Source organism: Xiphophorus hellerii, chromosome 17 (genome assembly GCF_003331165.1).
Source record: "Xiphophorus hellerii strain 12219 chromosome 17, Xiphophorus_hellerii-4.1, whole genome shotgun sequence".
Classification (NCBI taxonomy): domain Eukaryota; kingdom Metazoa; phylum Chordata; class Actinopteri; order Cyprinodontiformes; family Poeciliidae; genus Xiphophorus; species Xiphophorus hellerii.
In genome coordinates this window covers 17,398,940-17,423,263 of record NC_045688.1, presented here as the reverse complement: position 1 = coordinate 17,423,263, position 24,324 = coordinate 17,398,940, and the positions used below count along the sequence as shown (strand labels likewise).

At 42.2% G+C, this 24,324-nt stretch overlaps 1 protein-coding gene across 2 annotated transcripts; it reads right to left on the bottom strand.

Annotated features, from left to right (window-relative positions):
- Positions 1 to 6,583: 6,583 nt before the first annotated feature.
- pik3cg (phosphatidylinositol-4,5-bisphosphate 3-kinase, catalytic subunit gamma) lies at positions 6,584 to 23,941 on the bottom strand. 2 transcript variants are annotated; one of them, XM_032589540.1, is made up of 24 exons: positions 23,727 to 23,941; positions 21,906 to 22,125; positions 21,640 to 21,811; positions 20,454 to 20,716; positions 19,851 to 19,937; positions 19,658 to 19,758; positions 19,394 to 19,563; positions 19,128 to 19,315; positions 18,105 to 18,212; positions 17,925 to 18,006; positions 16,817 to 17,246; positions 16,643 to 16,741; positions 16,427 to 16,562; positions 13,698 to 13,763; positions 13,026 to 13,169; positions 12,724 to 12,805; positions 11,665 to 11,768; positions 11,418 to 11,564; positions 11,247 to 11,337; positions 10,330 to 10,460; positions 9,588 to 9,699; positions 9,342 to 9,499; positions 9,163 to 9,244; positions 6,584 to 8,198 (listed from the first exon to the last, which is right to left on the bottom strand). In XM_032589540.1, exons 2-24 carry the CDS (start codon positions 22,116 to 22,118, stop codon positions 7,999 to 8,001), a joined length of 3,366 nt encoding a protein of 1,121 aa, XP_032445431.1. In that variant the 5' UTR covers positions 22,119 to 22,125; positions 23,727 to 23,941; the 3' UTR covers positions 6,584 to 7,998. The 2 variants fall into 2 exon arrangements, with proteins under 2 accessions (XP_032445431.1, XP_032445430.1); XM_032589539.1 differs by having other exon boundaries at positions 21,906 to 22,121.
- Between the last annotated feature and the right edge of the window lie 383 nt (positions 23,942 to 24,324).

The window sequence follows — 24,324 nt, the reverse complement described above, 5'->3', positions numbered from 1 at the left end:
TTACCGCATTTGTGTGTGTGTAGTTATTTTAGGGCTACAGACAGCTGTCGCCATAGTAACGCACCAGGCCACGAGCGGCGCTCTCATTTCAGCACCACGGACAGCTCTCTTCATGTATTCTGTATTTTTTATTTTTTTTCCTTCTTTTTTTGAAAATGATTCTAATCCATTTGTTGCTCGCTTGCGACAACGAAGCCGGCCTTGAGGTCAAGGGTCGTACTTGTGTTTCTAAAACATTCAAAGGCAACAGACTGACATGCACGCGGTCACTCGGTTACTGGGAGGTCGCCATGTTGCCTCTGGTGGGAAGAGGGGGGGTTGGTGGGCTTGGTGGCTGATTGAGGTAATCCCAAAAGTCTAAATATAAAAGAGGACACCCGTAAAACTGGAGTTCCCATTGAAACCAGTTTCCTTTAAAGAGGCAGCCATTATGAAACGCTGGTAAAAAAAATGTTGTTAAAGGGTTTATAGAGGAGCCATGCTGTGATGAAATCTTGAAGGCAGAGTTTCATAAAGAGCAGGGACTTCTTAAAGAGACAGAGGCCCAATTTCAAGACGTTGTATTATGAAGTCAAATTTCTTTAAAGTCATATTCAGTACATCACCACCTTACTAAAATAAGTAATTTCTTTTGCCAAAAGTAATTTTTTATTTTTTTTTTATTTTTTTTGACAAAATCATCCTTTGGCAATAAAGACATGGTGATTTTTTTTTTTTTCTGTAAAAATCGGTTTTGGGGAAAAGAAAAAAGACCAAAATAAAGATGTAGGCCTTTAATTTAGTAAGGTGATGGTATATTGCATTTGTATAACAACTGAAGTTAACAGTTACTTGATTGTGCTATATGTGCTATAATACGGTGCTATATATGTGCCACATATATAGCACCACAATGCTTTCCATTATTTAATGGAAAGCACATTAAATAAAAGCTAATAATAACATTAGGTTCTGGAATTGAAAAGGTACCAGATTTCTCTTAAGTGTGCCTCATTTGGCTTTCCATCCGACTCTGAAAAAAAAAAAAAATCTCTCTCTCTATTTTCACACTTGATTGTAATGGCAGAGACAAAGGCCACCTTCCAGGGAGCAGATAATGTGCAGCGGCAGCAGCGTGGCACAAAGCCTCCATGCTGACGCTTTTATCACATGCTGTCTCACTTGATTGTATGGAAACTTCAGCCAGAGGCCTGTTTGTCTTTGGTTTTCGTGTTATTAACTGCTGAGCAGAGAGAACACTAATGCGCTACAGCTGCACGCATCTTCATGTGACCGCAGGTTTCGAGGCTGTAGTCATGCAGCGTCGAGATGTGGAGGCATTTATGAGTGTTTGCTTGAACATAGCTGTGAATTTAGAGCCTGCATATGTTCATTTTTGACTGGTTGTGGAATCCAGATATTGTCTGAAATTAAGATTTTTTCTCCACCTCCCCCCCCCCTCGTTTTAAGTCAGTTTGGATGACGACATTTTTTTGACTTTTTACAAATTCAGAGGTGAATTTTCTCAGTCTTCAAATTGTACAAGTAAGGTCAAAGGTTCAGAATATTGATTAACCGATGCCTTAAAATAAATTGCTAGAATTTTGGTCCGACTGAGTCAGATTTCAAGGTCAACTTGCTTGCACGCCCTTTCAGTTCGGCTCACATGGAAATAATGTTGGAAATATGATGGTTTTGTTTATTTCATAACTTTTCTTGAAGAATTTTTTTTTGGGTTAGAGTCATTGTGGTTTTTGGGGGGTTGTTTGTATACGAGCTACATCTCAGTGCAGCGCAGGTAAAAACGTTATTAAAGGGTTAATGGAGGTGCCATGTTGTGATGACTTCCTGAAGGCGGAGTTTCAGAAAGAGCAGGAGCTTCTTAAAGTGACACAGGCCCAAAAGACGAAGTCAATTTTTTTTTAAGTCATATTTCTTATATATAATTTTTATAACAACTGAAGGTAACAGTTAGCTGATTCTACTATAAAACGGCACTATGTGCCTGGAAAACACATAATACTGCCCAATCAAAAAAAAACAAAAAAAAACTAGTGAGTTATATGTTCTGTTTAACCAATTAAAATGAACATTTCAGAAATCTCAGGTTGCTCGCCTGGTTTCCAGTTGAGCATGGATCACTGGGCTACCAGAGTGAACTGATTTGTTCTCAAATCAGTTCACCAACAAGGCATGCTGGTATGTCAAAGTCTGAAGGAAACTAAACAGCTCTACACCTTAGCTGCTGATGCCTGCCCCAAACCCCCATAGGGTCTGCTGACACCCAGCAGTATCCATCTTTTGTTGTGTGGAGGTGCAGGAAGGGACAGACGGGACAGGCCACACAAAAGAGAGAGAAGAACGTTTCCTATTGGTTACTCACCTGCACAGGTGGATGATGGCGACCGGCGGAGAGCCATGTCACCTCGACTCCGACTGACTTCCTGTTTCCTGTGATGGACCGGTCAGTCGGCCATGCTGCCTGCCTGTGAGGAGCAACAACAACAACAACAATCCTCAGCTCAGTGGAAGCTTAGCTCTTCCAGGATAAGAGTCTTTCCCAAACGGCCGGTGGGAATCGCACAATCTCTGCACCTCTCTGCTTATTGTGCACACTTACTTAAAGTCACTGCACCGCGGACTCATGGGTAGGAGAGCGGGGCGGCTGATTGGGCGCTCGGCTGAGGAATTACAGGAGCCAAGCAGAGATTATTGGGCCTTCTAACGTTCATTAATTATTGGACCGTCTGTTTAGGCTTAGCCGCAAACCTGCGAGGTCTTAAAGGTCGGCTTTATGGAGCTTAAGACAAGGAAAGAGTCATCACGGCACAGATTACAACCAAAGAGTATTTCTCCCAAAAATAGGAGATGAGGTGGAGCAAATTTGTAAATATGAGGTCAAAGTGTCGAGGTTTTGAAAGAGATGACAAGAAATGAGCAGTTTAGCTCCTTTACATTTGGAAATCTTCAGCCAATTGATTCCGGTATTACTTAAAAGAATATCAGGAGGAAAATGTAACGTCTAAACCAAAACAATAACAAAAAAAGTATTTTAGGGGACATATCTTAAGGTGTGGTGGTGGCAGCATCATGGTATGGGCTCAAAGTTGATGGGATTTGTGGATGTACAACACAATAAACATGCAGGAGCCTTACAACACCAAAAGGATTCTTACACAACTTAATTTTCTTCTTTCACTTGGAGTCGACCAACTATTTAGATCTAGTTGGTCGATCTAAATAGGCTCTGCATGTTGAACAACTCTACCTGGAATATCATTAACTTCCACTAGGGGGCGGAATAGCTTATGCCAGAACACGATATTTCTCTGGTTAAGGTTCCAGGAAGAGGCACAGGTCCAGTTTGGGATATGGGAATAATCAATAGTCTTTCCTCATTGATTATGAAAGCATTCATTCAGAAAGATCACACAAAGAGAACACAGGGCATTGGCCTTGGCAAAAAATATCCTCTCCAATTAGTAATCCTTTAGGATGACGGTTACAACCGCAGTCTCATGCCAATCCAAGCTCCACAAATAGCGCCGCCTACTCTGCAACTTCTCAGGCTAAACACAAAGTAGGGTTTAAATAGTCAGAGTGATGTCAGGTTGGTGGTTTTGCATATCCAGAATTACATTCGATGTCTAGTTGGTCGTTCTAGTTGGAGCTTCTTTGTGTTATATTTCACTGGATGATTTTTCCACTTTCCTGTTTTGGGTCAATCATGTAATTCGCAGGCCCTCATTTTAAATATATACCAATAGTAATGTTAGCTATTTAAATCAGACCGTTAACTCCGGCCAAACCTCTACAACTGTCAATTAAATTGTCCAGACAACACGCTGTACATTTCTACCTCTAATGAGGTAATTAATGAAATAAATTCAACACAGTCTGATGTGTTTGTGCACTCTGTTTCCCACCAATCTAATTGCCTGGCAACCTTCCTGGGTGACTAATTGTCCTACCCAATGGTAACTGATGCTAAATACAGATAGAGTGTAAGAGCCAGCGTCAGGTTACACACACACACACCCGCGCACGCACACCCGCACACAAACATACACCCGTGAGCCTTTGCTTCCTGTCAGTAAAGATATCTAATGTGGCACACACACACCTTCACCCTTTGTCTTCGGTTACTGTGGGTACAGTCGTGTTGAGGGTGTTAAATATTAAATGGTTGTAATGAAAACGCCTAGGTGTTGTAATCGGGGAAACTGCTAAGAGGTCAAGTTCAGACTGAAGGCTGCCCACTGGTCATGTTGTCCATTTTGTTCTGCACGCTGGCTTTTTGTGGTTGCTGCTTCTCAAGTTCTTCACAGGCAGGAGACACCTTGAAACTTTATCAGACTAAAACCACAAGACAACGTTGGATTTCATTGGGATTTTGTGTAATAAAGACCAACGTAGAGAGGTACATAGTGGAAGACATAAGATTGAACAAATAACCTTGTTTCAGTCATAAAGACTCCTGGCTAGCTCGCCATCTTTTAAGATGGCAAGCTAGCCAGGAGTCACTGTAGCAAAGCAATCTCGAATCATGACACTTCTACCTCTGTGCTTCATTGTTAGTATATGTTGCCTTGGTTCAACAAACTGTCCTGGTGTTCAGATAACTCGATTTCAGACTCATCTGTCCAAGAAACATTATTCAAATTGTAGAAAAAAACCTGGAAACGTGACTTTGGAAACTCAGAAATTTCCACGTTTTTTTTCTCTAAAATGTCTGAGCTCAATCTCAATATTTCTAAAGTCTTTTTCTAGCAAATTTTTGACTTTGAGTTAAAAAATTTCCTGTTTTTTTTTTTTTTTTTTTAGAAAATTTCTGAGATTTTCTTTGACGGAAATTTGCTCAAATTTTTATATCTACAATGGTCCTAATATGCTATTGTACATTTCTGACAAAGTTTTAGAATAATAATAAAAAAGAAACTGGTAGTAGCAACATGGAGGCAACTGTGAGCGTGGTGTTCCTTACGGACGGAATCATGAAAATGTCCGTCTTCTCTGCAAACCTCCACCAAGGGACGCTCTAGCTCGTCCGCCACATTTTTCCGCAGGGAACCTTTTGTGTAGTAGATACTTCAATGAAAATTTCAGAGGTACAGAGTGCAGAACGTTCCGTCCTCGCAGGAGTCAGTTACTGAAATGATGTAATTTGACCTTGCGGACGCCTCAGTGATAAATAGTTTGTTCTTTATGCCCAAATATATGTGCACATCATACACATTTTTCTTTTTTTTTTTAAATTATCCTACTGGGTTGCACAGTTGTTTTGTCCTTAGTGTGTCATTTTTAATATCTGTAGGCTACTGTATTATTTTCTTTTGCTGTAAAATTAACTGTTTTGCCTCTTATTCCTATTTTTATATGGCTAACTTTTGTGTGAATGTGCATGTTTCCACTTCTCTTTAACCTCGTGCTGGAATAGCTAAATTCACCCACTGTGGGACACTAAAAGACATTTTGTTCAACATCAGCAGTAGCTAACTTCTTCTAACGTTTTTCAGAGTAAACCTACATGGAAAGAATGGATGTTGTTTTGAATGACTGCTTTCTGTACAGCGAAATGTGTGATTTGAAATGTCTTTATGCTATTCTGAATCTTTTTTTTTTGTATTAAATCCTTCAAATTGAAGTAAGATGCACTTTGTTGTCCCCCCTTCCACTGTAATGTTGAGAAAAAGAGCATTAAATGTGTATTTACGCTATTTGGGCCACTTAAGACACCCACCATAAACAGAGTGAATCCCACCCACACATATAACAGCCTTTATGTACAACAAACTGTATACATTCAGGCACCTTGCTGCCTCTCAAGGACAATAACCCCTGGCCTGGATTCACTAATTACGCCCTCTAACCTCTTAGTAACCCTTCAGAGAAGCGAGGTCAGGACAAATGGCCTCTGCTGGAAAAAGTAGCTGGAAAATCCCACCCACACACCCACTAACGCAGGGCCGAGTGATTTCCCTCGTCGTCTGATCTGGTTCAAGCCTTCCTAAAGGGGAACAAAATGGAACAGAGAAACGGAGTGAATCGATTGCGGATGCTCCAGTTCCCTCCAGTTTCTTCCAGCTGCCTCCCACACCAACCTCACAGGCCCGTGACAGCGCAGGGAGTTCTCCTGTGGAAAGCTACGGCGCATGTCTGCTGGAGGAGAAGAGAAAATACAAGAGGATTCCTGAAAATCTACTGGAAGTCACGTTAAGGCCATATTATAGATGCGTGTTTTTTTTTTGCTTGTTTGTTTTTTAAAGTGTCTAAGGTGAAAACGCCACAGATTCTGAGCGAACCATCAGGTCATTTAAGTGAAAGTGAAAAGGCACTTAAAGCTGTCTAACCACTTACACCCTCGCTGCATGCTGCCGGATTGATAGAAAACATCTATTGTTCTCAGCGCGGGGCCCTCACACACACCCACTCTCTGTTGAGAACTCAGAGGAAGAAAACACAAGCAGCAAAATCTGGAGAAACGCAAAGAAAAGTAAGAAAGAAAAAAAGTGACTTTACATGGAGCCGGGCTTTTGGTGAGTCGAGGTGAGCTGGTTGCAGGGCTCCATCTGGTGGATAAAGCTCATAATGACACTCTGAGATGCACTCTTGATTCTTCATCTTTATTTGCTAAACATGTTCAAGCTTTTTCCAAGAAGCAACCCGACTCTTTCCAGTGTGTTTTAAAGGAAACTCAAACACAAATACTGGTTTTAAAGAGGCAGTGTTATGTAAAATCAACGTTTAAGATTTACATGATGTCATAATCAAAGCATACAGGGAGTATTGCTTTGATTCTTTCATGCATGTTTGAGAAACCCTTTCGTCTCCGGTGGCAACGATTTGGGGTAAACGCTTGGTCTCACCAAGTGCTGCCTTTTCCACTAAGCTCTCCATGACTCCCCCTTTCAGCTCCTTCAGACTAGCCAGCAGCAATTAGCAAACATCTGGTAGAACTGTGCATCTGTTGAGCTCACTGTACAAACTACTTCTCAGTGAAACATTCAGAATGGCTGTAAACGACTTAATGGAGAAACGTTGTGATGACTTCCTGAGGGCGGAGTTTAGGAAAGAGCAGGAGCTTCTTAAAGAGACAGAGGTCCGATTTCAAGGCGTTAAAATTCCAAAGTCAAATTTCTTTTAAGTTTTGTTTGATGTATACAAATGAAGGCAAGATAAACTGCATTTTCATTCATCATATATCATATCACTTGATCAAGTTTTGGCGCTAGGATGCGTTGCAGTTTTTTGGTTTCAGAAAACTGCAACGGAAACACTTTTTTCCCCCATCACAGGAGTCACATGATCAACAACTGGATGTTGAATCTGGTGCAAACAACAAAGAAGAAGAACACGACAGGAAGTAGCTGGAGGATAGCTCGGTGGTGTTTTTTTAATGACTTGAACAAATTTATTCACTTGGGATTTTGATTGCGTTTCTTATTTAATGGTAGCACTACAATTGCGAAATTGTGTTATTTTGACAAAGTTTTGAGCACTTCTGCAATGGAAACGCGGCTACAGTTACTTGATTGTGCTATAAAATGGCACTATGTGCCTTGTAAAATACATAACACCGCCCCTTTAAGACAGATATTTACTCTGCACCTCAGATCTTAAAGAAGCTCATGCTTCTGAGAGTTGAGAGCCAAAAAGTTTATGCATTTTGGAGAGACGGGGAATGTTTCTCATAAGAACAAAAAAAAACCAACAAAAAATACAATACAATAAAATGTACAATTTTACTCATTTGAAAGCTGCACCGATTATTGATCTCATGTGGAAACTGGTTTAAAAAAAGCTCTAGGAATGTTCGTTTATGCGAATGTGGTCTCGACTTGGTCTTTAAAGTGCGATATAAACCGTCTCTCTTTGGCTTTTTGCTTTAATAACGATCAAAATTAGTATCTACCATGTTAATTCAACGAAAAAAATATATATATATATGTATATAAAAAAGGGAAAAGCTCTGAAACAATAAGGAAGGGTAGCTGTAGCCGTCTGAGGAGGAAGTGCCGTCTACGTGGAGCGTTTCTCCACGCCCTGCTTGATCCCCAGCACCAGGTGGACGAACCAGTTGATCTGAACCATCCAGCCTTTCTCCCGGCAGATCTCGATCTGGTCCAGCAGGTGGCGCTGCGCCTCGTCCTCGCTGCGGCCGACCGTCAGCGCCTCACGGATGTACTCTATGTCCTCCTTGCTGGTCAGCTGCGGCATCCCTGAATGTCAAAGAAACGACTTTGATTTGAGTCTTGAAAAACGTTTGGAAAAAAAAGAAAACGATGGCGCGTTTGTTGTTTGGATGTTCAAAAGTATTCACACATTTTCAACTTTTTCGCTTTTTTGTTCCAGTCACAAATTTCAATGTGTTTCTTTTTGGAACTCTATATGACAGGTACTGCATAACTGTAGACACTTTTATTCTGATTCGACAAATAAATCACAGACCTTGCCACACTTTTCAGATTTTCATTTAAAGTGTAGAAGTCTGTGTTTGGATTTGTCACTTAAAGCTCCTGTACTGTAAAACTCAATCATTTTTCATGCATTTTCAAAAAGTTTTCCAACCTTTCCAGCACCACTATGGAGATAAAAACAATATAAATATTTTTAAAAATTCCCTTTATTATATAATTTATTGTTGTTAATAATGATTTTTGTTGTGGTAGTATTTCACATGCTGCGATGAGGTAAACTAAAAAAGAAAATAGCAAAATTTTATATTTTTAAATGTCAAAATTAACAAGAACAAAAAAACAACAAAAATTCCTATAACTTCAATGTGTAAAATGTAAGACAATCAATAAGTTATTGAGCAATTAGCATTAATAAATATTAAATATAATAAACAAATCCTGTAAAGGTAAATGACCCTCCTGCTCAAATTAAATGCTAACACACAATATACTGTACAAAGAAAGTAACAAAAAATAAATAAAATTTCCTTGCTGAGTTTTCTGGCACTTAGTGAATAGAAATAATTTGGGTAATTCTAATCAACCAAAAACAAGCAAACTGTAGTCTGATTTAAGTTCAGACAGTGAGAAAAACATATGGATTTTATTAGGTGTATGAAAATATCTGGTTTCAATTGTAGGTAAGGTTTTCTAAATTTAGGCCTGTAATGAAGCGTTAGCTTGCACTCTATGACAAACCTGTGGCGTGAAAAGGTTTGCGGCTTACCGGTCATCAGCATCATGGAGAACAGGATGATGAGCAGGTTGGTGTGATGGCGGAGAGCGAGGTAAGCCTTCACACACACATCCTGCAACGGCGTGGGAAAATGAAGAGCGGTCATTTTGTTTCTGACTGGATCCGCAATAAAAAAAATTTAAAAAACCCAAAACAAACAAGTCTCGCACCTGGAACTTCTGGAAGTGGGGGCTGCTCTTCTTCCCCGACGTTCCCATGACGTACAGGAAGTCCGGCGTGAGCACGAAGGGAACCCACTCCTTGCTGATTCCCATGAAGCTCTTGTAGTTCCCCAGGATGTGACCGAAGTCGATGTGGAACAGGTTCCCTGCAGAAAACCGTCGGCGCGTCCTTTCAGCTGCCCGCATTTTGACCATTTTTGTAAATGTATTGTTATGTTTAAACAGACAGACTACCCGACTCTGTGATCATGATGTTGTCATTGTGGCGATCTCCGATTCCAAGGACGTAGGTGGCCACGCAGTACCCGCCACAGGAATACAGGAACCTCTCCACAGCCTGCTGGAACTACACACACACACACACACACACACACACACACACACAAAGCTTGAAAACATGCAGTCACATGCTGATGTTGCATGTTATGCCAGCTGTGTGTGTCGTGTCCTTACTTCCTTCCTCTCAGGAATTAAAGGTACTTCCTACTTCCTGCTATTTGGTAAACAAACTTGCAGCAGGAAACAAAGCAACGCTCTGATTACATAACGCTACTGGTCAGTCCCTCCAGGATGTTGCCATGTTTTTTTGTGATCGTTGTTCCCTGAAACGACTGATTTTGTGCCATTTTTTTCAAAATGTTGTGTTAAAGTCACAGTAATTTTTAAGCTTTTTGTTGGATTGCAAACACAAAACTGAATGTTTTATTAGAATTTTTTATTCTTGGGGGGTAAAACAGCATACTGCATAAATAGTAAATGCAAGAAAAAATTTATACTCTCTTTAAAATAATAATTTACTTTTTGATTTTTATTTCAAAGCACATTTTCAGCAGTTGGAGGACTAGAACGGTTTAGTATTTGACTCTTGTTTACTTCTATGATGGAAGGTATCCATTTACTTATATTTGCTCAGTAGTGTCCCTGCTGGTGGTTTTGTGTTGTGCAGAAACGTCCAGTTTGTGTTTGTGAAGGGCACCTTTTCCTCGCTGACACACTTGTCCCGCAGCCACTGGTAGAGGATTTCATCCTTGAAGGCACCGGTGCTTCCGACGACGCTCTGCTGGATGGTAGCGATTGTGGTGGCGTCTTTAACGATCTCAATCATTCCTACAGGGACGATAGAGGCAGAACGGAAAGTCATGGCAACAGAAGACCAGCTGCAGGCTAACCCTACACAGAGGATTCTGCTCTATTGGAGGGAATCTGGCCGTCACTTTGTGGCCATCAGTTCAAATTCGCTTGTGTTCTGCAATATGAAAATGATCTGAAAAAAGAAAATCTAAAAAAAGTCTCTGAAACTGCAAGTGGCTCTGTGGACATTCCATAATGGCTCAACATGACTTTGGCTACAATTTACAAGTTTTTAAATGTTTTTCAGTTTTCTTCCTGCAACATTTGCACTAAATTCCCACAAGGAATGACACTAAAGTAGCAGCAATATGTGTTTAGATCTGTTTACCTGGAATCTAAGTGATTAAAAAGAAAAAAATCTGTCTTCTTCTTTGTTTACCTTTATTTTAAGTACTACATATAGAGATAAAATGTCTAAAGTAGATATTTATCTAAAATGTTTTTTGTTTTCAAACGCTCATGTGACATTTGCGGTTCTAAACGAGTTTCAATTGGCTGTCTTGAGACGCTGTAAAGGCTGCAAACCCCTGGTCTAGTCAAAGTCTAGACTTAAATCCGACTGAGATGAAGCAGAAGGTTGAAAAACTCTCCAATGTGTCTGGATTAAAGGGATTCTGCAAAGAGGAGGGGGACAACGTTCCTCATCTGATAGCAGACATTAGATGGATTTATCCAGTTTATTGTTTTGTGGCAATAAAGTTTGAAAAAAAAGGCGAGGGGGTGTTTTGTAGCATAGATAAAGCATATAAGAGTGTAGCGGACCGATCTTGTTGCCGGTGGAGATGCAGCCGTACGGCAGGAGGCACAGATCCAGAGACTCCGTCTCCCAGATGGACTCCATGATGAGCAGAATCTGACAGGAGGAGCGGAGACGTGAGCGGACTTCCTGGAACCTCTGGCTGTGTGAACTTGTACGTCTGGCTGCCTACCCACCTGCAGGATGAGCATGTCCTGTCGCAGGTCATCCCCGTCCTTGAAGATGATGCCCACGGGGTCTTTGGACAGCGTGGTGGGGTCGGCGCGTTTGAACTGCAGCCACAGCGGCTTCTTCTTGGACGCCATCACCTTGCACTGCTCAATCTGCGCGTGCACACCAAACGATTCGACGTTGGTCCTTATGGGTGCAGATGTGTGTGCGCGTGGGTGTGCGCGTGGGTGTGCGCGCGTGTGTGTGTCTCACCAGCAGAGTCCCAGCTCTCAGCCCGGGATCGTAAGGGACTCGGAAACTCTCCGGAAGGCCCGACAACTGCAAGGTCTCCAGTTTCTGACGCAGCTGGATCACAACTGACAATCACACAGCACACGCACGCTTAGCTTCACAGGAAGTCTCACACTTGAAGTGACATTTTATGTGACAGAGCAACACAACGTAGAGCGTATAGAGACGTTTCAACATGACGTCACATGCGCAAGATCCCACCCCCCAGCTCCCTACTGGGGCAAAAAACAGTTCGCTGACAATGGCTAGCTTTGGTTTTAGCTGTTATCAATGTAACGCGCAAAATCTTAAATGTAGACTTGATATATAAAATAATATTTGCTACTAATTGTCAACACTCCGACAACTAGAAAACAAGGTCAGGAAAAAGTTTTAATCTGAAACAAAAGTAGCAAAGGAAAAGGAAGAAGGTCATGCTAGCTTGACTTTGACAATCTTAACATGTAGATGAGCTGCAGAATTCAGTGTTTAGAATTCAGTTAAAACAAATAAATAAATAAAAAAAGACGGCCCACACACCAACTCTCTCACAGATCATCAGGGGTTTAAATTTGCTCATCAACACAGCGATCACTTATTAATAATCACAAAATAAACATCAAGACTGAAAACAAACCTGTAACAGACTTAATGTTCTGTTCAATGTGTGGGAAATGTTTGCCTATTGCTGTTGAATCCTGATACACAAGTGGAGCTGTTGTCAGTTAGTTGCTATGGAAACAGGTCTGTGTGTAGCGTAGCCGACACAGAGAGCGAGAAAAAAGGTAGATTAGAACGGTGGATAAGATTGGTTTCTCATGCAAGTATCGGCCAATCGCCAATCTCCCAAATTTAACTGAATTTTAACAGATTTTTGTGTTGTTGTTTTATCAATTAAAGATCCAGCAAAATACATTAAAGTTTATTGTGATGCTGGCAAAACTTTACTGGAACTTTAAGGAAGATTTAGTAAAAAAAATCTCGCTTCTAAATTTGTGAGAAGCGATTTCAGAGCCACATGACTGAAGCCGTTCTCCTCACCTTGCTGTGTGACGTCATATTTGTCGGCAGACATGGCTTTCATCTCACGCGTGACTTTCTGAAGGGCCTCCGTCATCTCCACCTGGAGAGAGTCAAGTTTGTTAAAAACTATACTCTGTATCCAAAGGGTTAAAAAAAAAACCAACTAAAAACTGCAACAGGTGGCTCTACCAGAAAAGGATGAGAAACAAGAAGCTTTCAGAAACGGAATACTCCAAATGACTTTTTTTTTTTTAAATCATAACACTCTGCTGACTGAGGATCGATTGTGATTATTGTCTGTAGAGGGGGAGACTCTTCACCTGCTTCCTGAAGTCCTGCAGCATGTTCTCCCCGCAGCCTCTGAGGTAGGCCTCCAGCAGCACGGCGTACCTCTGCTGGTAGTGCATGGACTGGGCAATCTCACTCCGCAGGAACCAGAACAGAAAATGGCCGATGCGCTTACTCTGTGGAGAGGAAGAAATGATTAGAAATGTCTGAAAAAAAAAAAAAACAGGGGAAATACAAGTTTATTTAAGGCTAGGTGTTGATTTTACACTGGAAATATCATAGGGGTTTTTTATATCCCATTTACATTTTCACTTCCTTGTAACTCTCTACAACCAAAGTACATGGGTCCTGAAGTCTGGTGGTTCACTTAGATGCAGCTTTGATAACATACTTTTTTTCTTTTTCTCCTTAATATGTTATAACAGGGATGCACTAATTGCAGTTTTCTAGCCAATCATCAATCTTTAAAAAGCCTGACTTGCTGATTCTGATTTTTTTTTTTTTTTTTTGTCTGGAAAAACGAGACAGTGGCTGATTTTCAGACCTTTGCAGAGGAAGATAAGATCAGAGAAGAAGATCAGTCTCACATGTGTCGGCCGATTTACGTCTCCCAGAATGAAGGAGATTGTGGCCGATTTATCCAGTTCTAATACTATCCAGTTATAGAAATGTAAACACAGGAGCACTCTTGTTGTTGAGCTTACCCTCAATGCTCTCTTCAGCAGGAACCTGACCAGGGCGCTGTCATGGTACGGCTCAAACTTCACCGCCTGCAGGAGAAGACAGACACACAAACATGTCTGCCTGTCACAATGCACTGGTTTTCTTTTATTCACATATATATGGTCAGTAATTACCATATTATGGGCAACTGTAACCATAGAAACTACGCCAAAACACCCAACATAGAGAGCTTTAAACCAGCTAAGACTAAATTGAGACAGATTATTTTTAGGTTTTGATCATCCAAATAAACTGCTGTTCCCTTTAAAGACAGACGACAGAAACCAGAAACTTAATTCACAGTTGGAAAAAAAAAAGTTGATTATATCAGTAAAAATGTTTCTAAACTGCCAAGAGTTATACTGTTTGCAGACACACGTGTATTTTGTGGTAAAAAGAATTTAAATCAACAACTACACAACAACGGAAGAAGAGACTGATGAAAGTTAAAGAACTAGTTTGACATAATTAATAGGCCTGAAAACCTAAAGAGCTGTTTTAGGCCCTCAAAGGTTGTAACAGATTATGGTTTTTGTTAGAAAATTAACAAGGCTTTAAAAACAATTGAAATCATCCGTCAATAACAGCCTTCAGCAGAGGAAAGTTAAATCAAGAGACTTAACCAGTATATCCTGAAAACAAATCTCTCCAAGAAAAGCATAAACAAGCTTTTAGCTTGTCAGAAAGAACGGATACAGAAATGCATTTCTGCATTATTTGGACACCAGAGCAGAGGATGTGCTTGGCAGTCCGGGAAAATAACCTTATACCTGCTGTGAAGCACAGAAGTGGAAGTATCATGGTTTGGGGACGCTTGATGAAACACAAGCTGCTGTTGTGTTCTGGGTTTTTTTTTCCTGTTTTGGCGTTCAGCAGTAATAAAGCCACTTTCTGTTGTCTAAAAATAAATTTTAAAAAAGATGACGAGAGCTGAATATGTAAACATTGCTCTTGAACAGACTGAATATTTCCTAGCATTTCTATAACTTTCCACATTAGTAAGAACAAAACAAGTGAAACAAAGTTCATATCCATCTAACCCTCCTGTGCTCTATAGCAAACATAAAAGTTTCTTATCAGTGATAAACAACCGCAGCTCATAAAGAGGCTGGATTATTATGTCATAAAAGCCATCCTGTTGACTTTCAACCAGGAAGTGGCATCATTTCCACACAGGGCCACAACCTGCACCCAGTAAGTGTTGAGTATCGTCTCTGTTGAGCTGTTAGCAAGTCATGATAGCTGTTAGTCAGAAGATACTTTAGTTTTTTTGGTTTTTTTGCGAGACTGACTGCTACTACTTTATTCAGGACAAATAAAGTATTTCTGAACTGAAACAAATTTGACTGAAGCAATGAAGGAAGTGAAAACACAGAGCCTATTGTGCTCACCTGGGGGAATCTGTGGGGTGAGCTATGGATGCAAGGTCAAATAAAGGGAGCAGTTTGAGCTGAAATTCCACCTCTTGAACGGCTTCCTTACGAAACTTGTAGTAATGGGGAAGATAAATGCTTTCCTTCACTGTAAAACGTACTTATTTTCCACATTCCAACGACTGTGTTTTCACTCCCGTTCTGTTATTCAGCGGTTAATCTAAGATTAGACTTTGCGGCATTCGAAAACAGATCAGACGGAATGACGCGAGCGCTGCCTGCTGAGTCACTCCCACACATTTACAGAGCGCTTCATCCCTCAATATTAATATTTATATAAACATTCAGTACTAATCCTCCACCGGCGATTAAAATGCACAGCATGCAGAGATGAAGTCTCATTTTCCTATCCAAGCAAAGGGCCCTTTGTTGGCCTCAGATGACGCTTGTTGCTCATGCAAAGCTGAGCGCAGAGTCAACTATGGAAACACACCAAGGAGAAGCGTGAGGCGTGAGTCAGCTGTTTCCACTGGCTGGTGAGCTGGAACCGAGACATGAGGAGCCTTCAGTGAAATGAGCAGCAGCTCAGTTAGTCCAATTATTAACTCTGACCAGAACCGGATTCTGAATTCATATTTCAGACACACCCGTCTGTGAAACACCAGCACTAACAGTAACCCGGTATGCACAGCAGCTGCTGCTTTCACCGAATTGGTTTAATGATTATGGATTGATTATTATTAGTGCAAATGGCTACCTATGTGGTGTTGTACCCAGAATAGGGTCCAAACATGTTGAAACTCTAGAACTTTTAAAAGGTAAAATACAAAACTGAGGCAAAAAGAGAGAATGAGGGAATAAAAGGTAGACAGAATGAAAGAATAAATATAAGAAAGAAAAGAGGCGGAAAGGGAAGAAGGACAATAAGAAAGAAAATAAAAGACGAAGGAGGAGAGCGAGGAAGGAAATCGGGGTGGAAGGAAGGAAGAAAGGAAGGGAAGAAGTAAGGAAGAAAATAAGGAAAGAGTGAAGAAAAGAAAGAAGGAAGTGAGGAAGAAAACATGTATCAAAGAAAGGAAAGGAGGGAGGGAAAAGGCATCAAGGATCACACCTTTGATCCCAATAGACTTGCTCTATGTAGAACACTGACAGATGAACAGAAACTAATTTCCTCTGAAAAAGTGTCGGGACCTAAAGTACCACAAAGCTCCTTCATTTCCTAAAGTTTAGACTCTAATGGGTTTTCAAACATCACATATTTCAAACTGTCCACCTGCAGCCTCAGGTTAGCTGTAACGCCTGTTAGCAGATAAACACAAACACGAGATATGACCCACCTGGACGAGCTGGAGGAGATACCGGAGGACGTCATCGTCCTCCAGCGTCTCCAGCTTCCGCACCGCCATGGATCGGACCTGGGCATCCGAGTAGTGGCAGTCTAGTAACTGCATCGCCAGACCAACATCCAGACCACTGAGGAGCAGCAACGTGCCAGCAGGTCAACACAACATCGTCACTACAAACAGAAATGTGTACCGCGGCGTCGGCTTTACCTGGTGTCCCAGGCATTGCTGCGATCCAACAGGCAGTGAGTAGCCAGGACGTCTTCCTGTTTCCCCCATTTGACTGAGCCCAGCAACTTCGGGTAAGCCCTAAGCAAGATTAATGATTAAATTAAGCAAAAAAGTAATATATAGCATAATGTGATTGGGAAGTAAAACAAATACCTCGGATCACGCATGCACTCATGCCTGAAGTGCCACAGCAGCTCTTTGTCCTCTGGACTCAGGGGATGTAAGGGATCGGTGGACACAATCGCCTCAAACTGCTTCTTCAGGTGGTTGGGCATTTCTCTCTGTCCTCTCTCCCCTCCGTCGCCCTCCTCACCGCCGGCCCCACAGTCCCTGCCCACTTCCCTGCTCTTGGGCAGCACCACCGGGTAGCAGTACTTGTCCAACAAGATGGCGATGGCCATGGAGGAGGCCTTGTCCGGGTTGGTGGCCGACGTGAGCTTGTCCGCGTTGATGCTGCTGCTGCTCTCCTCGCTCTTTTCGGGCATCTTCCACATGTGGAGGATGAACTCGCCTTGGCGGAGGAGGGAGCGGTGGTCGATCAGGAGCAGGTTGACGTAGTACAGGAGGCGGTTCTTGGTCTTTCCTGAAAGACAGACAAAGAGGCGCGATGATAGAGGGTTCTCTTGTTGATGGCGGCAAATGCCACTGATCGCAAATGATGGAATGGCGACACCTGAAGAGCGTGTATTGCTGGAAGATGAGGACGTCCTGGGACCTTTGTTTCAATATTCTTTGCTAATGAAGTACAGTGTGAAGCAACTTAAGCAAAGGAAGAAAGACACAGAATGCTTTTTCTGGCTGCGGACTGTGGTAGCAAGGACAAGCTAGCACCAAGTTATCTGGGCCTACCTTGCCAAGTAACCGCTCGGCAATCAGTTTGGTAAAAATACTGATTTGTCAATGCGTGATAGTTCATTTTCCAATTTGGAAAAGCCTGTGAATGGATTAAATCTCCTGTTGAGCCATGGTGAGAAACACTGCCAGGAGCAGCTCGTACAGTCACTCCATCAGCTCTGTGTCATCTAAAAGATTTCTTCATCTTGAGTTTATCTGCTGTTGGCAAATAACTATCGGTAGGCATTAAATTGTACATCTTTATAACATAAATCAGCCGATCACAAGCAAAATCAGCTGTTCAGACACATAGATGTTTCCCCAAAAACACATCTCGTTTGTCCGAGACTAAAATGGCCATAGTGCGCTGTTCTAAATTTAATAGCTTGACTCATTTGCGATCAGTGCTGTTGTAACTGGATATTACCTTCAAGAGTGGAGCTTCCTGCTGTGTTGTCGTGGTAGGAGCTTTTGGAGTTGGGGGTTTGGGGTTGCTTCCCGCAGATCACCTGGATTTAGTTAGAGTGTTTCAGAGCTAGCCAAGCGACCCTATTTTAACCAAACACGACAAAATCTACAAAACAGTAGTGAAGGTAACCAGATGTACCTGCAGGTTGAGGCGTGCCCCTTTAGGTAGGTCCTTGATCTTTATGTTAAACTCCAGCCAGCAGTTCCACAGCACTTCTTCATTAAACGTCTTGGAAGTTGTTCTTTCCTAAAAGAGTTCATTGATGTCATTTAGGGTTTTAACGCAGTCACTGCTCATAACTTCAAAAAAAACCGGAATGGTCCCTTTAAGAGTCAGCTGCCTTACATCCAGGATTCAAATGATGTTCACAGGAATCGGAGGACAATGTTGGCCTGTATTCATGCTGTCAGCCGTAGCGTTTATTGTCTTCACACCGCATCCGAAATGAATAAGCTGATCATGCAAATTCAGAATAGTTTAACAGGATTGTTGGTGGCTTATGGTTTCCAGGGAAGACACAGCAGGAAACTGTGTGTGTACTTGACTTTTGTCACAGCAGCAGGTTGTTGGTATATGGAGAATGCCTGTGTATTCATAACATATTATAGCCAATGTATTTTGTGGTGATTTTGTGTGATGATTCTGATCACTAGCCATACACAATTCCATTCGATTCTCATCTCCTTTCAGTGCTCTGTCTAGAATTTCTCCCACTGACCTGGATTCCTCCAATAGAATTTCAATTGGGCCAATCAGCAAATCAGAAGTTCTGAATGATGACATTGATTTCCTGCTCTGTTTTGGAATAATAATCTGCGTTCAGCACACAAAATTTCTCGTAATTATACCGTTGAATGTAAATCACAACCAAATGTTAGTGACTGGGTAAAAATTAAAACTTCGACACAGTCAACCTCTCAATAGCCGAGGGTCCAGACCCTCTGGATGAAGCAAAGTGTAGAACAAAAAGCTGTTTACATTTTTTCTAAACCAGGCTAGTGATGAACAAACACAATCTAGTAGATAATTTTCTTTGTAAAAACATCCTTCCACATTTGTGTTGGTCACATGAATTCCTAGTGAAGTACTTTGAGTTATGTGGTAAAATGTGAAAACGTCTCTCTAGTGTGTATGGAAGTCTCATCATTCAATGTGTCCAACCTGAGCCAGAAGCTGCTGCCCATGGAAGATGCTGGCCTCGATGAAGACTGTAAGCTCTGGGACTTTGGGGAGCGTAGGGATGTCGATTCCAAGCACTTTGACTCTGAACTTCCTGTTGCAGTCCCACATGGAGATGGTGAACACTCGCTCATGGTCTTTCTCAGCAATGGTCAGCTGTTCGTGGGTGCCTGCGATAAACCTCTAGAGTTTAATTCGGCTCATATTTGAGTAGAAATAAACAAACCGCGGCGTTTAAAAATGGCAACCTGCGACTCCTGTGCAGTCATCCACTTGGGCCCAGTCCTCCCGCTGGACCAGATCCAGCTCCGGATCAGGCGGAGTCTCCAGAACCAGGTGGATCTCCTCGCCGTTCTTGAGGGACTGACGGATCCAGTTGAAGCTCTGCAGGGCTTTCTCTCCATACAAATACTCCTCTCTTAGTGTGAGGCAGAAACAACAATAACCAACTCCAACCTGACCACACCGACCCCAACGGGAAGTTTCCCAGGGAGTTTCCACACATTGCATACCTGCCACACACACGCAATACAAAGTCCTCGTCGCTCAAGTGTTCAGGGATTCCCAACAAAACCCTTTTATTGGCCGTTTTTGCAAAGAAGCTCGCCAATACCTAAAAAACAGGGGAAAGATAGAAACGCTACAGGAAATGGTATTTTTACCAAACAGGAAGAGGTGCATGGTTCATGTGCTATATTTATCAACCTGTGAAGGCGTATCATCAATGGAGACTTTGATAGTCTGGCTGGAGGTGCTGACATGGATCACAACCAGGATGTAACCATTATTAACCTGGAGATTAAGGCACAATTTTGTTTGTCAGTAGTTCAGGAGGAAATGTGAAGAAAATCATTGATATTAGATATGACATGTTCCTAAATCACCAAGAATCATTGATTCTGAAGGAAAACGCATTCTGACTGCCTGAGAAGCATTCACGCAGGGTGCAGGACGAGCGACGCACATTACAAACTAGTTCACAGCAGCACCACTCGAAGCTGGAGGCTGCCCACATGAAACAGGAGAATGAGATCGAGTCGTGCTGCAGCAGCGCTGCTTTAAAGGTGTCACCACAAATCGCAGCGGCAGGTCATGAGTGAGCCTTCCTCCTTCATAGTGGGCAAGGAGTGGGAAGTGAGCACTTCTTAGCTGACGGAGGTGGTTGGTTGGTCGGTTGGAAAATATTATTACATTTGCAGTTGAAGAATCCAAAACAAATTTTATCTGTAGTGTTCTAAACTCTTTTTTTCCTCTCAATAATCACGGGTGGTCAGTCGGGTGAAGAAGGGGTTCTGGAAGAGAACGCACCTTGGAGAGGAGGTGTTCGGGCAGCGGCTTCCGGGTGACCCAGGGGTCCATGGAGTAAAGGTTGGCGTCCCGGTCCGACAGCTCGATGCGTCGCGGCGTCAGCAGCTTCCTGCGGGTGAATTCCAGCTCGTCGTCGTGGACGTTGCTAACGTCAGTCACGTCGTAGCCAATCAGGTAGTTGAGGTAGCGCTGGTACTGCTGGGACTCGTCTGTGGGCTGCGGGCGCGGCGCCAGCTGGATTCGACCCACGTCTCTCTTTAGAGCTATTGATACGCAAAAAACAAGACACCTGAAGTTCCTGCCGGCACAGTTTGGTTGTCATACAGTAGGATTTTGTGAAGTAGTTCAAAGAAGCTACATATGCTAAGCTAAAGCCAACAATGTCCCAAACAAATCACAATTGGTATCAAAACCTTCACAAAATCTTTTTTTTTTTTTACCTGCTACAAAAATGTTCACACAGTCAAGGATGGACTCTATTGGACTTTGTGGTCTTAAATAGACAGTTACTCATGTTTGGATGTTTGAGGAGAGAAACCAGTCCTTCGATTTTTATGAGGCATTACGCGCTATGCTGTAAAGCGCAGCGCATAATAAATAATGCAACTTTTGTCTTTAAGTTTTGCTTACACACAATTTCTACGGAGTTGTACCGATATATCTACAAGCTGTGTTAAAAATGAAAGAGGGAGAAAACACTCAACACAGAGAGCCCTTGTGTTGACTGAAAATATATGGCAGAATGTAGCTCTTCTTTTGTTCCTATTCTGGAAACGATATGCAGTTCCATATTAGAAGAGCCCCTTTATTGTGCAAAGAAAGGGGAAAAAATGTGTTTAAAACACGTTTTTATTCTGTGGCTTTTAACACACGTTGAAAGTTTTGCTCTTATTTCTGCTAATGTTTTATTGTTTCTATTGTTTGTTTTTTTTGTCCTTTGCGTATCTTGAATGTTTATTGCAGCTATTGCTGCTTTAAAGAACTTTATAAGTAAAATAGTAAACAGCAGTTAGTTTGTTTTTCCCAGGAGAATCTTTCCATCGTCCTCCAACATGGCTGCTGGCTACTGCAGGTGGGACATTGTACTCCATACAGTAAGAATACATGTTAAGAACAAATCTCTGTTTTTTTTCCCCACTAACAGTTATGATAGAAATAGCTTCTGGCTCCAAGAGGCAACCAGTACCTCTCCAGTAGCGAATGCAGTCCAGCGTTTGGAAGACCTGGTGCTTGTCGTAGATCTCACACACAGTGCCTTTCTTCTGATAGAGGAGGATGCAGTGATCAGGACAGAAGCGCTGGTAGAAGTCGGGACAGAGGTTCAAAGACACCGCCTTCATCCAAACTTGGGCTTTCACCTGGAAAAACGACAAACGGGCGAAACATGTTTCATCCGTTCGCTGGAGTTAAAGTGGAAGAAAAGAAACAAAGAAACCCCTGCGCATCCCCAACCTGTTCCACAGTCCAGTTCCCGGCCACCTCCAGCAGCAGAGAGTCGGGGCTGCTCCCGCCCCGCGCCGCTGTGGGCAGCACAAACTCAACGCTGATCTGATCCATGGAGGCGGAGGAGGCAGAGGTGATGGCTTTCTTCCTCCTCCTCCTGCGGCTGTCTTCCCGTGCCACTTCGCGCTCTTCGTCGCTCACCTGGATCTGCTGCCTGTCCATTGCCTAGCTTGGACACAACGCACGCTGTTAATCATTACCTGTAATCATGCAAACACCTTGTTGCCACGGGACGCAACGAGCCGATCTGTCTGTGGCCACAATCTGGACTCCGAGTGGCAGGTCGACTGGAGCGAGCAACGGCGAACACTCAAATGATTGTTCAGGCACGGCGACAGAAATTGTTGGAGCAAAGCTTCGAGTTTTGCGGTTGAAGGTAGCATTCGCTGCAGGCGATCCCACGCGAGGGTCTCCTCTCTGTCAGCTGGAACCTTCCAAACAACTCTCTCACACACACACCAATATGTGTTTTCGTATCAAAAAGGCAGCGAGCCAACCCACAGTCATAATATTTCCACCACCATGCTCCCACTAATGTTGTGAGTTAAACAAGAGTCTGGTGAATGCGGCCAGAGGATTCTACAGTGCCTTCAAACCGCTGGAAACACGGCCGGGGTTTAAGGAGGAGCGGCAAAAGCAAATGAGGAGGATTAGCGGAGCTTATGAACAACTAATGATGTCATCCAGAGTATAATAACGTGGAATGCGCTCTGTTGAGCTGTTTCATCATGACAGTCATGAAACTGTCAGATAGCAACATCCTTCAGTCAGAAGCCTCTTTAGATGCATTGCAAGGCTGACTGCTACCAGAGAGCAGGACTTTTAGGGACATGTGCAACAACAACAACAAACGATTGTTTGTGCTAACACCATTCAATCCCATCCAGACTGTAACGTAGATGAAGTTCTCACTAAGATCGACTCTTAAGTTTTTACTAGAATGTCTTGTGGATTTATTTTTGTCTTGAATCTGTTAATGGGGACAAAGGTGATCATAAATGATGCAGTGATGAATGCATGCATTTTTTACACTTTTTTAGAAAGGTTAAAAAAAGGGAATTATTTTAGGAGGTTTTCACAGGTACTTGATCTGAAACTTGAATGTATTTTTATAGTTTTGAGAGTTTGATGCATAGATCATCCAATGAGCCAAAAATATCATGTCTGGTAATATGCAAATATGGTGAAAGCTTAGTGAGTTTTCTTCAGGTTTTTACTCCATTAAAAAAAAGGGGGGGGGGGGGGGGGGGGGGGGGGGTTACTATAAACAACTGCTTGGTTTGTATTGGAGAAAATTTAAATAAACCGTAACTTCGGCAACATGTTTTGTCCGTAATGACTTTATTTTTGACAGAAATAATCAATTCGCTCAGTGGAGCCCTGAATGACTCGTCCCAAAACTGCTCAAGCTACAACAAACGCGAAGAAGTCGGTGGAGTTTCCCTTCTGCTTCTTTCTGCATCAGCAGAGGAAGCTTTGAAAAGCAGGAAGCAAAAGTCAAACAGCGTGGATGGACTAGAACAGCTCTCTGTCAGCTGTTATGGGTCCGACGCACTTTTAAGTGTGGACTGGAGGACTACAGCAGCTAAGAGTAACAGCGCAGAGAGGTAAAAAATAAGGGATAAAACAAAGAGAGAGAGAGAGAGAGAGAAACGCAGCCACCATAAGAGTGAGATACAGCAGCAGGTTGTGGTGTAACGGTACAGCAGGAAGCAGAGAGGCGCGTGTGGCTTTACGCACACAAACATAACGCTTTTAATAAGGACTCACCGAGGAACGCAGAAGGCGACCAACCCCGGAGCTGTCGACGAAGAATTCGGCATTTATGCTAAATGACGAGCTCCGGAAACAGTGAATAAAATCAGGGTTTTCTGGAGTTTGTACTCAGGAACTACTGGGGTGGAAATGCTGCGCCTCCACAAGTCCACCAGAACTTGTCAAAAACTCGCCCGCTAAGTTTTCTCTAAACTGAACAGCAACCCGCAACTTCCGCTTTGTCTTCAAACTAAAACACCGCTGTACAGGAAGTGAATCACACTGCGCGTGCACGTTTGAAGAAGCTGGGACTATAACTTCATTCCTCAAGTGATTAAACTAACTAATGACATTAATTTAAAAAAAAAAATTAATACTGACGGTAAATATATTTTATCACTTTAAAACAATGCACCTTTTAAAACAATAACAATAATACTATTACTGCTAATAATAATAATAATACATTTTCTAAATCTTAATAATTAGGTATTAACCTGGCATTATCTTGTCTTGTACTGCTTGATAATATTCGTGATGCTGAGTACTTTAAATGTGAGTTTACCTCCCCCTTGTGGCCGCGTAAAGTATAGCTGAAACAATTTGGAGATTT

Excerpts from the sequence above, each read along its gene's own strand:
- pik3cg (XM_032589540.1), bottom strand. The coding sequence starts at position 22,118 with ATGGACAGGCAGCAGATCCAGGTGAGCGACGAAGAGCGCGAAGTGGCA. Across the intron at positions 21,812-21,905 it reads GGAACTGGACTGTGGAACAG|GTGAAAGCCCAAGTTTGGAT; the intron begins GTTGGGGATGCG and ends TCGTTTTTCCAG. Across the intron at positions 13,764-16,426 it reads ATCTCCTCCAGCTCGTCCAG|GCGGTGAAGTTTGAGCCGTA; the intron begins GTGGGTCATATC and ends CTTCTCCTGCAG.